Source organism: Ipomoea nil, unplaced genomic scaffold (assembly GCF_001879475.1).
Source record: "Ipomoea nil cultivar Tokyo-kokei standard unplaced genomic scaffold, Asagao_1.1 scaffold1834, whole genome shotgun sequence".
Taxonomy (NCBI): domain Eukaryota; kingdom Viridiplantae; phylum Streptophyta; class Magnoliopsida; order Solanales; family Convolvulaceae; genus Ipomoea; species Ipomoea nil.
Window position 1 is genome coordinate 3,494,661 of NW_017618262.1, and position 13,010 is coordinate 3,507,670.

General features: G+C 35.7%; 2 protein-coding genes across 2 annotated transcripts; one reads left to right on the forward strand and one right to left on the reverse strand.

Moving 5' to 3' along the window:
* LOC109192996 lies at positions 1–6,706 on the forward strand. Its single transcript, XM_019343742.1, has 6 exons — positions 1–186; positions 1,843–2,051; positions 2,338–2,486; positions 2,571–2,716; positions 3,106–3,205; positions 6,511–6,706. The coding sequence occupies exons 1-4, from the start codon at positions 135–137 to the stop codon at positions 2,656–2,658; spliced, it is 498 nt and encodes a 165-aa protein (XP_019199287.1). The 5' UTR covers positions 1–134; the 3' UTR covers positions 2,659–2,716; positions 3,106–3,205; positions 6,511–6,706.
* Positions 6,707–9,787: 3,081 nt separating this feature from the next.
* On the reverse strand, positions 9,788–11,669 carry LOC109192792 (high affinity nitrate transporter 2.4-like). Its single transcript, XM_019343501.1, has one exon. The coding sequence runs from the start codon at positions 11,618–11,620 to the stop codon at positions 10,010–10,012; it is 1,611 nt and encodes a 536-aa protein (XP_019199046.1). The 5' UTR covers positions 11,621–11,669; the 3' UTR covers positions 9,788–10,009.
* Between the last annotated feature and the right edge of the window lie 1,341 nt (positions 11,670–13,010).

Below are 13,010 nucleotides of genomic sequence, written 5' to 3' on the forward strand. Positions count from 1 at the left end.
ACAGATTTTTAATATCTTATCATAGTTTTCGGTAATGCTGACAAGGCTGAAGTGCTCTACCGAGACAGTCGCACCACAGCCGCAGAGGCTCAAACGCTAAAGTAATCCCGGAATTTCATTCCAATTTGCAAGAAATGGAGCTAAGATTGCAGCCTCTTTCTCCACATTTTGTCTTCTTTAATACAGGTAAGACTGTATACCCTCAGCCCTTTTCACTTCCCTTTCTTTTAATTATATGTAAAGCCTGAAACTTTTGTGCTAAAAATTGCATTTTTATTCTTCTATCCTTGCAATTTCCTTGTATAAAAGAGATTATTAATGCAAAAAGGTGGTTGAAATGTAGTTTTTAAGGAACAGTTGGGTAGTCTGTGTATTAATATTGATATTAAAGGGTATTGCCCATGTGGTTTAAGGAGGTTGTCCCTATAGAATGCAGTGTGGCTTGATGTTAGAGGTCATTGCCCAGGTGATTTAAGGGGTTTGTCCATATAGAATTTAGTGGATATTGGTGAAAATTTCATGTCTAGAACTTGCAATTTAAGTGGGAAAATAAAAGGTTACCCATTAAGATTTAAGAATATGGGGTCATCTTTCATGGTAGAGTCGGCAGGGGTTGTTAGATTAGTTTCCAGGTAGTTCAAGAATCAAGAATTCCCATTAAAAGTCAAAACTTGAACTGTTAGTGCACTGGTTTCTTTCTTTTTGGTGCTCAGAGTTACTGGGTTCCAAAGGGTAACTGAGAGTAATCAAATTCAGTAAACTCACCAGTTAGATACTTAGATCAACTATATTTAGTGGACTGGTTATTTTCACTTTCATCTTACCAAAGCTATTATAAATTGAATAAGCTTCACAATCTAGTTGCTTAACAAATAGTCAAATACGATAAGCTGACTGGAAAGATAAAAAGCTACTTGTTTGTATTGGCTTCAGTTAACTCACAGCTTATGAGAAATGCACCTTGGGATTCTTGCAGAGTTGGAAGCAATGTAAAAGAGATTATTAATGCAAAAGAAGTGGTTGAAATGTAGCTTTTAACGAACGCTTGGTAGTCTGCTTATTAATATTGATCTTGAATGGAATTGCCCAAGTGATTTGAGGAGTTTGTCCTATAGAATTCAGTGTGAAATTGATATTACAGGTCATTGTCTTATGGTTTAAAGGGTCTGTTCATAAAGAATTCAGTGTGCATAGTAATTGCAATTTAAGTGGGAAAAAATAAATGGTTCCGCAACCTGCATTAAGAATATGGGTCATCTCTCATGGCAGAGCAGGGGCACAGGCTGGCCGGGACTGTTAGATTAAAAGTTGGCAGTTGGTATTTAGTTAGCACAGACTAGCTTTCAGGATTAAGCGCTTACCATTACGCCAAAAGCTATAGCTAGTAGCGAAGGTGTAACTGCTCTGATACCAATTGTCAGTCTGTCAGATCAAGTGCTTACCACTACTTCAAAAGCTATAGCTAGTAGAGAAGGTGTAACTGCTCTGATACCAATTGTCAGTCTGTCAGATCAAGTGCTTACCACTACTTCAAAAGCTATAGCTAGTAGCAAAGTGCAACTTTATTTCTTTATACTTGCGTAGCAGTCAACGCCACATTTCGATGGTAGAATGCTGGACTCGACTCTCTGAGCCGCCACCCAACACTAGCTACAGCTAAACTACATTATCTTTGGCTATGAGAAGGAAATGTGGTTAGTCTGGATGGAAACCCGAAAAGAATAAAACTCAACTTAACTAATTTTGGATTTTGTACTGTATAGCAAGTTCAGATAAGTGTATAAAAAGCTGCTCAAGTTAGTAGCTTATCAAACCCACTCTTAATTTTAATCTCTATTGCAGCTAGGGCATCCAAGTGCAGCGATTCTTACTCGTTCCACAGAAGCATTGGTTCCCCGAATGCCAAGAAGTCAAAAGCACAAGTGGGAAAAAAACTGAAAATCTCTTCTGCATTACCAGAAACAGCAGCCTCTATTGCAGTTGCTGCCACAGTAGTTGGGGCGGCTGCTACTCTGCTCGTAAGAAGGACCAAAGCTTCTGCAGAAATTGAGGTGCACCCGAAAACTGCAAATAAATTACTAAAGAATTAATAACCAAAATCGCCCCTTGACTATAGCAAAATTACCAATTTGGTCTTCGACTACATTCTTGCCTAATTATGCAATGATCACTAAGATATTGGTTTTGTTTGTAGGCGTAATGTTCACTAGTTCTGTATAATCCTTTGGTTTTTAATGGAATAATGAAGAAAAATACGGTGACCTCCTTAGATGTAATATAATGCTTACCTATTCTTCCGAAATGATTTTCTCTAGTACTAATGTGTTCAATAGACAGGCCCCAACAAAGATTTGTGAAGATTGCGGTGGCTCTGGTGTTTGTCCCGAGTGCAATGGTGAAGGGTTTGTACCGAAAAAGCTGTCTGAGGAAAGTGCTGAAAGGGCAAGAATGATGTCAAAGAACGCTGCAACCAGATACACCGCAGGGTAAATCTTCCACCTCGTCATATTCTTGAAACCAGTTACATTATCTCATAAACTTATACGAACGTATCTATAACATCTCAACAGGCTTCCGAAAAAGTGGAGCTACTGCACCAAGTGCAATGCATCCCGTTCTTGTAGTTTATGCGATGGCAGTGGGAAGATTAGTTTGTAATTACATATATGCCTTTATCTTCAACAACACGAAACCGATGCAATTGGAATCTATTGCAGTACGTAAGTTGCAAGCTCACTTGTTTAAGTTTTGATTCGAATTAGCAGATGAGGAAATGAATGCATAAACAATAGGTATGAGGACAGATAAACACTCTGAAACAGCCTGATCGAGATTTCAGATTTCTGTTTTTTATTCATCTAATCTGCTGACATAGAATTAAAACGAGCACATGATGTTTGATTATTTATTAGCTCAACTTGCATGGTTGTTTAATGTTTTCATGTAGCACCAGACATGGGTTTGCGTAGGATTAGGCGGAGTTTCTGCACAGAGAAAATCATTTCTAAATGCTAACTACTATTGTTCTGATGATCCATTCTTTTATGCTTATTATATAGTTATATTTACTGTCTCTCTCTCTCTCTCATGATCTGATACACGCAGGCATGAATAAGCACTCTACTGTATACGTCGGATAGGCGCCATCGTTTATCCTTAATTCCTTAAATTATAAGTCTCTGGGACTGGGAGGCGTTGTTTGACTTGAATTGGGAAGCCGAAAGTATGGGAGCTATTAGTGGAGGGCATCAATGGCGGCTTTGATTGAGTTGTAAGCTACGCGGTCAACTTATCAGGCCTGCATGAGAATGCATGTGCCTTTGCTTAATTGGCTTCTTGGTTTTCATGTCTTATCTCTTCACTGTTCAACTCCTTTGTACTTTGGTCAAATCCATATTTTAAGATTTCCTTCAATTTTGAAAATATATGGCTGCTAAAACTTTATTTATTTATTTATTTAGAGTTCACTCACGACATTGAACTAAACAAGTTGCAAACATAGTAACTAGGTCCGAGTTGAAGATAAAATTAAAAACTAGCTCAAAGCTAAGCATGAGTAGATAAGGTGGTAATGGCATAAATGGGTCAGATTGACTAAATTTATCACTTGACTTGTATTTTTTCCACCCACCTTCACCCTTGACGAGTAGTGAGTTGCAAAGAGAGCTATAGTTGTATTAGGAACGATGTATTATTGTGTACGTTATGGACAAGAGGGATATAATGATACATGTTACATCAAGGAGATTGCACATGGCCTTCTTAATATTTAGCGGCAAATTATACTATGGATCAGAGTCTACTTTGCAGAACCAAGTTTAAAAATAACCTTCGGATTCCGTATCTATAGTTGACACATTCTGTACCTTGACAACATATTTAGTTAACAGAATAAATTTTGAGGTAATATGAATGTTATTCATAAGGAATGAAATAAACAATGAATAGAATAGAAATTGTATTCTATTGTTTGTTTCGCGGAAGGAATCGAAAAGAAATATGTTTTAAAAGACTTTAAATTTTATGAAGATGTCCTTTTAGTCTGTTTACATTTATTAACTTATCAAAAGCTAATTTTACCAAACACTTATTAGCTAGCTTAACAGCTCTTCATTTTTCACTTCTAACTTATAATTTTTCAACTGTGAGCTACCTTTTCAAACTAATCTTAGAATAATTATATTAGAAGCAAGTAGTATTTATCGATTGGGTGTTTTGATTGACTTGTTTGCCGTCAACATTACACAATAGGGATAGGTGTACTGTACTGTGATCAAAGTCCATGCTTATCATCAGATCAGACGATAAAATCAATATTATTATTGTAACAACTTAACAAAACTAATCCTAACGCCCACCACCTGCTAGCTAGCTGTTATAAAGTCATATATACTGGGAGCTAATAATCATTTGAAAATTAAGGTGGCCAGCAACAAAACCATTGACTTCATTCTAAACAAAACTCAGAAACCCAAGAATTTGAAATGTGAAACAACGTGGAAATTCCCAATAATAATAATAATAATAATAATAATAATAATAATAATAATAATAATAATAATATAAATATTTGAAGTGTGAAACAACTTGGAAATTTCTCAAAAAAAAGTTATTCAATCCAATTTTTCTATTTGAATGTCAACCCAATTTAATTCAGATTATTACTTTAAACATATATGTTTTTTTTAATACTGTAACATGTGCTTCTTGAAAAAAAGGGTAATATTTAATTTTTAAATTAATTTTTTTTTTTTGTTTAAGTACTATTAGCTCTGTTACAATATAATATAGGTGACCTCCTATTTGGGAGAAGTACAACTATGTCGCTTGATCACAAGGTCTTTATCCATTTTTTTTGTAAGACCACGAGGTGTCCTGCCAGACCCTAACTGTAAGAGGCTAGATCGATTTTTCCATACGAGAGAGGGTTTGAACTCTCAACCTCTTTTAGGGACAAAAGTGCACGGTCACTCACGACAAAGTCTTTGGCATTTAAAAATAAAATTAGAATATTAAAATTTAATAAAAGTAACCATTAAAGTAGTAAATAAAATGTGACAGATCAGAGGTAATATATATATAAGTTGATGGTGAGACAATGGAGGAATCTAAACCTAATTTGATAACCAGTGTTAACCACGAAAAGTACTAAATAAGTACGGATGACCAGAAATCTCAATTAATCTAATGTTGTACGGTTTGATGCTTTGATGATTGATGTCCTCCACCGTTGACCAAGATTAGTATTTAATTTTTGTGTATGGGGATTTGTGTTCTGATCGATTATTATAGTAATATTAGTATTTTTTTTTGAAAACTAGTAATATTAGTATTAATTAAACAGGAATATAATTAAGGAGTTAATACCCAAAATCGTCCTCGACTATAGTGATTTTTCTCAATTTCGTCCTAAACGACTTTGGTGACCTAATATCGTTCCAGACTTTTGTGTTTCGCTCAATTTAGTCCTCCATTTGTTATTCCGTCAAATTGGTGTTAAATAAAGGGACAATTCAGTAATGTCAATATTGATCTCTCTTTACTTTCAACTTGTGAAGTGCGAAATTCCTCTTTCTTGTACGAATTACACCCAGAATTACTCCCGGACCTGCAAATCAAATTTTATATTCGCAGTTTTAGGAGTAATTCTGGGAGTAATTCGTAAAAAAAAAAGGGATTTAGCAGTTCACATGTCTATGAGTAAAGAGATGCCAATATTAAAATTACTGAATTGTCTATTTATTTAACACCAAATAGACAGAATAACAAATGAGGGACTAAATTGAGCAAAAACACAAAAGTCTGGGACTAAATTGAGCGAAACACAAAAGTCTAGGACGATATTAGGTCACCAAAGTCGTTTAGGACGAAATTGAAAAAAACCACTATAGTCGAGGACAATTTTGGGTATTAACTCTACAATTAAGTATTCAGTGTTCAGGCCAGTTGTATGACTTGTATCTATATTTCTATATTCTGAAAAGAAATATGAAATGCTTAGCAATATATTTGATACATTTTTCAAAAAAAAAAATGTATTTGATAAATAATGCAAATTAATTAGGGTTTCCTCTTGTCTCTGGTTTTCGGCTGATCTACTTTTCACAGGGCCGCCGCCTCTGTGAAGCAAGCGGAGGCGGCGTTCGATCGTCTTCCCCTGCCGCCATCTCCATCGCAAACAATGTCTGCCTTCATTGTCTTCACTGCTTTCGCCGTCTTCTCTTTCTTTTCCGCCTTGGCCACCGGTTACGCCTTCCCCCACCCCTCACTGATGTTTCCATTTGTTTTGTTTTACTGTTTAATTTTGTTTGCAATTTCTGTGTTTTTTCTCTCGTTGCTTTGACGAGTTTCTTCCTATCGTTTACTTGGCGACGAGTTCTTTTTCATAGAGCGTGAAACAATAAAACTGGTCATGACTTATGTGAATCTTATCCTGGGTGACAAACACGACAATGAAAAAGAGACTCTGGGACTCGGCGCGGAGGCGTCGTTTGACTTGGGAAGCCGAAACTATGGGAGCTATTAGTGGAGGGCATCAATGGCGGCTTTGATTGAGTTGTAAGCTACGCGGTCAACTTATCAGGCGAGCATGATAATGCATGTGCCTTTGCTTGAATTGGCTTCTTGGTTTTGATATCTTATCTCTTCACTGTTCAACTCCTTTGTACTTTCATCAAATCCATATTTTAAGATTTCCTTCCATTTTTTGAAAATGGCTGCTAAAACATTTTTTTTAGAGTCGACTCACACGTTAAACTAAACAAGTTGCAGACATAGTAATTAGGTTTTTCCAAGTTGAAGACAAAATCGAAAATTAGCTCAAAGCATGAGTAGATAAGGGTAGTGATGGGTTCGATTGACTAAATTTACCACTTGACTTGTATTTTTTCCACCCACCTTCGACGGATAATTAGTTGCTAAGAGAGCTATAGTTGTCAACGAGGTATTATTGTGTACGTGATAGGCAAGAGGAATATAATGTTATGTGTTACATCAAGGAGATTGCACCTAGCTAGCTTCTTAATATTTAGCTTGCTAGTCATATTATTTTTCAATTACTAATAGCACAAATTGTACTTAATTGCTATCTCGAATCTAAAATAATAAAATATCAATTGCTAAATAGTAGAGAAGATCGATGAGAAAAAATGCGAGTTGTATTGAGTGTTGTATTGTTGGATGGCTCCCCCCTACACTGAAGGGCTAAAGCCCTTGAATAGGTGAAGGTCTTGACCTTCAGGAATAAAATATTGCACAAAGGACACTCGATCCTATCAATATAATTATTTATTATTGAATAATACACAATAATAATCGTAAGATTATATTATGGCCTTATTTGGTAACATAACAGAGTTAGCTTATCAGTCAATTTTAGCTTATTTGACCATTATTAACTATTTGACTTGTTAAAACTTAAAAAATCAATATGAGGAGTGTTTGATTAATTAGCTTTTTGTAACAACTTATTGTTCTAAAATGCTAAAATTCAAAAAATTGTTCAAAGTAGCTTTTTCGATCAGCTTTTTGAGAAAGTCATTTTGCATGTAATCAGCTAATAACTAATAGCTAACTTATCAAGCATTTTTCTACAATCAGTTAATTCTATCAACTATTCAAATCCACTAATTCATTCAGTTAACCGCTAATTACCAAACCACCCCTATAACTAATCTTAGAATAATTATATTAGAAGCAAGTAGTATTTATCTATTGGGTGTTTTAATTGACTTGTTTGCCGTCAACATTACACACGAGTAGGGATAGGTGTACTGTGATCAAAGTCCATGCTTATCATCAGATCAGATCAGACGATAAAATCAACATTATTGTAACAACGACTTAACAAAACTAATCCTAACACCCACCAGGCCACCTGCTAGCTGTTATAAAGTCATATATACTGGGAGCTAATAATCATTTGAAAATTAAGGTGGCCAGCAACAAAACCATTGACTTCATTCTAAACAAAACTCAGAAATCCAAGAATTTGAAATGTGAAACAACTTGGAAATTTCCATATATATATATATATATATATATATATATATATATATATATATATATATATATATATATATATATATATATATATATATATATATATATATATATATATATATAAAGTGTGAAACAGCTTGGGAATTTAATTATTTGAATGTCAACCCAATTTAATTCCTATTATTACTTTAAACATATATATTTTTATTTTTTAATAATGTAACATGTGATTCTTGAACCAAAAAAAGGGGGTAATATTTAATTTTTACATTTAAAAATAAAATTAGAATATTAAAATTAAATAAAAGTAACCATTAAAGTAGTGAATAAAATGTGACAGATGAGAGGTAATATATATAAGTTGATGGTGAGACAAAGGAGGAATCTAAACCTAATTTGATAACCAGTATTAATCACGTCGAAAAGTACTAAATAAGTACGGATGACCAGAAATCTCAAATAATCTAATGTCGTACGGTTTGGTGCTTTGATGCCCTCCACCGTTGACCAAGATTAGTATTTAATTTTTGTGTATGGGGATTTGTGTTCTGATTATTAAGTAATATATTAGTATTAATTAAACAGAAATTTAAGTATTCAGTGTTCAGGCCAGTTGTATCTATATTTCTATATTCTGAAAAGAAATATGAAACGCTTAGCAATGATGAAACTTGAACAACATGAATTTAATAAGCCACTAAGTCATTGATGTATTTATTGCTTTTAATAATCCACAAAATATCCACAGCCTTTTAATTCTTTTCTAACATTTAAAAAATGTTTACACATATTTAACTATCATTTGCCGCAGTTAACAAAAAGCAAAAAAAAAAAAAAAAAAAAAACTCCTGTTTTGTTTTTAGTATTTTAGTATATGAATCTATTTAAGGTTAAACAAATATATATATTAAATTAAAGACAAACACATCACTACGTAAAATTCAAGAAATTAAGAGTTATGATCGGACTAAATTAAAAGACTATCACGCTATGGGAATAGTGTGGTTATGTTTGGCATACATAGCTTATAAAGCTAGTTTAAAGTTAAAAGATTAGAAGCAAATAGTTACTAATTTATATTGAAATAATGTTACTCAATAATTTTTCAAAATACGCTATTGACCTTGTTTGGTAAAATAATTAGCCTATCAATCAATTTTGGCTTAGCTTGTTTGGCCACTTTCTATCTACTTTACTATATTATATTACATTAATTAATAAGAGCTAATAGAGTTAGGCCTATAATGGGTACTAAAAAAAATGTCCTTCAAATAATTAGATGAAATGAATAGTTCAAATTGCTCAAATTTAAGATTTTTATAGTTAGTTTCAAATGTATCCTTAATTATATGGTATTCTCCCCTAAATCCAAACATTATTAACTTTTCTGTTAAAAATTATATGGTGCTTCGTTAATAGCTTTAGCTCAATTAAAAAAGATTTAAAATTAACTCCGTTAATAGATTTAGCTTTAGCTTTTCCCCGGAGAAACCGAGTCAAGAGAACAAGCGAGAAAACCTCGCCATTCCAGCATAAAACTCCGTCCCCGCGACAATCAGACAAAGAGAAAACACATAGGAGATACATAATGATTTTTTTTTTTTTTTCCATTTTGGCTGATTCCTTATATGCCTAATAAAAATAATATAAGTAATGAAATCATTTTTCTTATTTAATTTATTAATTAATAATAAATAATTTTTAAATACTCGTTCTCTTAAATTCTTCTTATTTTTGCCGAACAGAATTTATAACTTAAAATAAATTATAAATTCTACGTACAAAATATAGTCATGAAAAATTGATTATTTATATATATATTTTTTGTTACAAAAGACAAAGGTACACACTTGTACGTACGGTATCATGGTTATACAGTCATCATACTAGGTACAACGTAACTACAACCAATCATATTCAGTACGTCATCTACTGCATAATCCAAGAAACTGGAAACAAGAATTTCTTGATTATTTAGTGCATTTTATTCTATCATATATTATATTGATTAAACTTGTCCGTGGATCGGAGTGGCCTGAGGCGGAGTTGCTGCCGAAGACACTGCCGCCGATGTTTTCTTCTTTCCACGTTCCGATCGGCTGTTCTCTGCAAACTTAACGCTTCCTTGGTGCAAACCCTTCTGCTTCTCCTCCTCATTCCATTCCCCTTGGTAGTAATAATCCTCGTCGTGTTTCTCGTCCTTGGACGCCGGAAAAAACATGCTTCCCCACTGCGGAAAATGGATGAACGCCACCGGGAGAGTACACCCCAGGGCCATCACCCCCATCCACGTTATCCCCGTGGCAGTAGAGAATCTTGAACTTGAGAAGAACAGAAACGTGGTTAACCCGCCTCCGAAGTTGCCTCCGGCGCCGGTCAGCCCGGAAATCAGCCCCAGTGATCGCCGGGAAACGAACGGGATGATTCCGTAGGTGGCTCCGCATGCGGCCTGAGCTCCGATGGAGAATAGAACCATGGCTAGTATAGCTATCGGGAGCGAATCGGCCCGGCCGAGCCATATGCAGAAGACTCCTCCTAGGGTTTGGACGACCCAGAGCACCCATAGGCGCCCCCTCATGCCGAATTTTCTGGCGGCGAGATCGGAGGCGTAGCCGCCGAACGGCCGGGAGAAGAAGTTGGCCATGCCGAAGGACGCGGCGATGATTCCGGCGGTGTGGAGTTTAAGGTTAAACCTGTCGTAAAAGTACTCGGTAATAACATTGTTTATACAGAGCTGAAGTCCCATGGAGTAACCGTATACGAGGAAGAAAACCCACGTCCTATAATTCCTCACGGCGTACCAGAAAACCTTAGAAAATTTGTCTTTCACTACATCCCCGCTTTTCCGTAAGGCGCTTAGGTTCCCGTCCGGCAAGTCTTGGCCGAGGGTCAAGACCATAATTCCGATGATAATATGGAGCCATCCGGGGATGAAAAACGCGATACGCCAAGCGGTGAACGGAGTGGCTCCGGCGAGTTTCAGGACGTGGAAGAGGAAAGGCATGAGGAGCTGGGTGGCGCCGCCGCCCATGTCACCCCACCCGGCGGAGACACCGTTCACCAGCCCGATAATCTTGCCGTTGAACATGGTGCTGGTCCAGTAGGAGCACGACACGAATGTCGCCAGCGAGAATCCGATGAGGAACCGGACGGCGATGAAGCCTGGAGCCGACGACACAAACGCCACCGAGAAAACGACGGGGGCGGTGATGAGGTTGAGAAACGCGCAGCCGTAGCGCGGGCCTATGAGGTCGCAGATGAAGCCCATGGCGAGGCGGGAGAATATGCTGCCGGAGACTGACGCCACGCCGGCGTTGCCGATGTCGGCTCTGGTCAAATCAAGATTGTCCCGGATGACCGGAATGAGAGGGGCGGCGGCGAAGGTGGAGATGAAGCAGGCGAAGAATGAGATCCAGGCTAGGTGGAAAGATCTCATGTGGGGCTGAGCAAAAGAGAAGATTTTCAAAGATTTGGCCTTGTGCTCAGAATCAACCGGTAAATCAAATTTGGCGGTGTAATCACTGGGAATAGTTTGGGAACCCACAGAAATAGCAAATGTTTGTTCTCTGCCGGTTAACCCATGCACAGAGGTTCCAAGAGGACTTTGAATGTCTGCCATTTTTGGTTTTCTCTAGCAGATTTCTAGGAGAAGTGTTACTATATGTTGAAGAAAGATGGAGAGCTATACTATATAAGTCTATAAGCCCCCAGAGTATGTTTTTGTGTGTGTTTGATAGGGGAAAGGTGGTAGGCTATTTATAGTGTTCAGAGAGTTGACCTTTTAAAAGTGCCCACGTACCATTGAGGTTGCCATCACATGGAGCAACAAATATATATTAGGTTTTTTTTTTTTTTTTTTTTTTTTTTGAGTACATACTCTGCATATATATTACTATTAGGTTCTAATTATATATTCTGCATACATGGTAAAGATGTCCCGAGTGAGTAACAATTTTAACTCACTTAAAAAAAATCAGTATATGTAACATAAATATGAAATACAAAACAACAAGTTGATACATGCAATATTATTCCCAAAATAGAATAATAATGACAATGCATAGTTAGAAATAGATAGGGATAGGACAAATGAGAACATGATCTTCCTGCCCATCCATTTGAAATGATAACAAATGTGTCATTGTACTACATAGTACTTTCTTCGTCTCATTTTATGTGTCTGGTTCGGTTAACAAGACTTGACTGAAGTTATTTTTAATTCAAATTTTTATAATATTAAGTTTAGTATTAATATACAAAATTTATATATTTAAAAATTACACTATAAGTACTATTAAACATAAAAATTAAATATAAAAATATGTAAAAAAGAAATACTAAAGAAAATAAATAAAGAAGAAAGAGTTAGATTTGACCAATGAATAAGTAAGACAAACAAATAGAAAAGAGCCCGGAGGGAGTAGTTAGTAATTTCTTATAAGTTCATTAAGTCAACCCAAATTAATTAAATTGGTGAACATAACACAAATCGAACTCAGGCAGTTAGGCTAGGCATGCCAACGCTATCATATCGTACGGATAGTAGTTGGTTTGAAAAGATGGAATTGCCCCTTGACATTTTAACTACTCCTGATTAATAAAAAAGAAAAAGGAATTAAACCAGGGTTTTCAATTTTTTTTTTAATGAATTATGACTATATTATTAGTGTATTACAAAGTAGAAATTATTAGGAACAATTGTAATTAGATTTTGATGATACCAAACTGTCTAGGATTGTAGACCCCTATTGTTCATTCCTTAGATAAGTCTCGTGTAACAAACTCATAAGGTGTACAAATCTTGCTCGAGACTAGCATAATAGGTCTACATGAAGACGGCAAGATGATCAAAAGATGCTTCCAGGCGAAAGATGGATTGAGCAAGTTTCGGATAGACTTCTTTTGACAAAAAGGACATCTCGTCTAAGAGAAATGACGAAAGATAAAGTCAATCTTTCGACCAACGTCTCCGAGTGAATAAGTCAAAGACAGACTTGTAAAAGACAACT

Excerpts from the sequence above, each read along its gene's own strand:
- LOC109192792 (XM_019343501.1), bottom strand. The coding sequence starts at position 11,620 with ATGGCAGACATTCAAAGTCCTCTTGGAACCTCTGTGCATGGGTTAACC.
- LOC109192996 (XM_019343742.1), top strand. The coding sequence starts at position 135 with ATGGAGCTAAGATTGCAGCCTCTTTCTCCACATTTTGTCTTCTTTAAT. Across the intron at positions 2,052-2,337 it reads AAGCTTCTGCAGAAATTGAG|GCCCCAACAAAGATTTGTGA; the intron begins GTGCACCCGAAA and ends TTCAATAGACAG. Across the intron at positions 2,487-2,570 it reads GCAACCAGATACACCGCAGG|GCTTCCGAAAAAGTGGAGCT; the intron begins GTAAATCTTCCA and ends ACATCTCAACAG.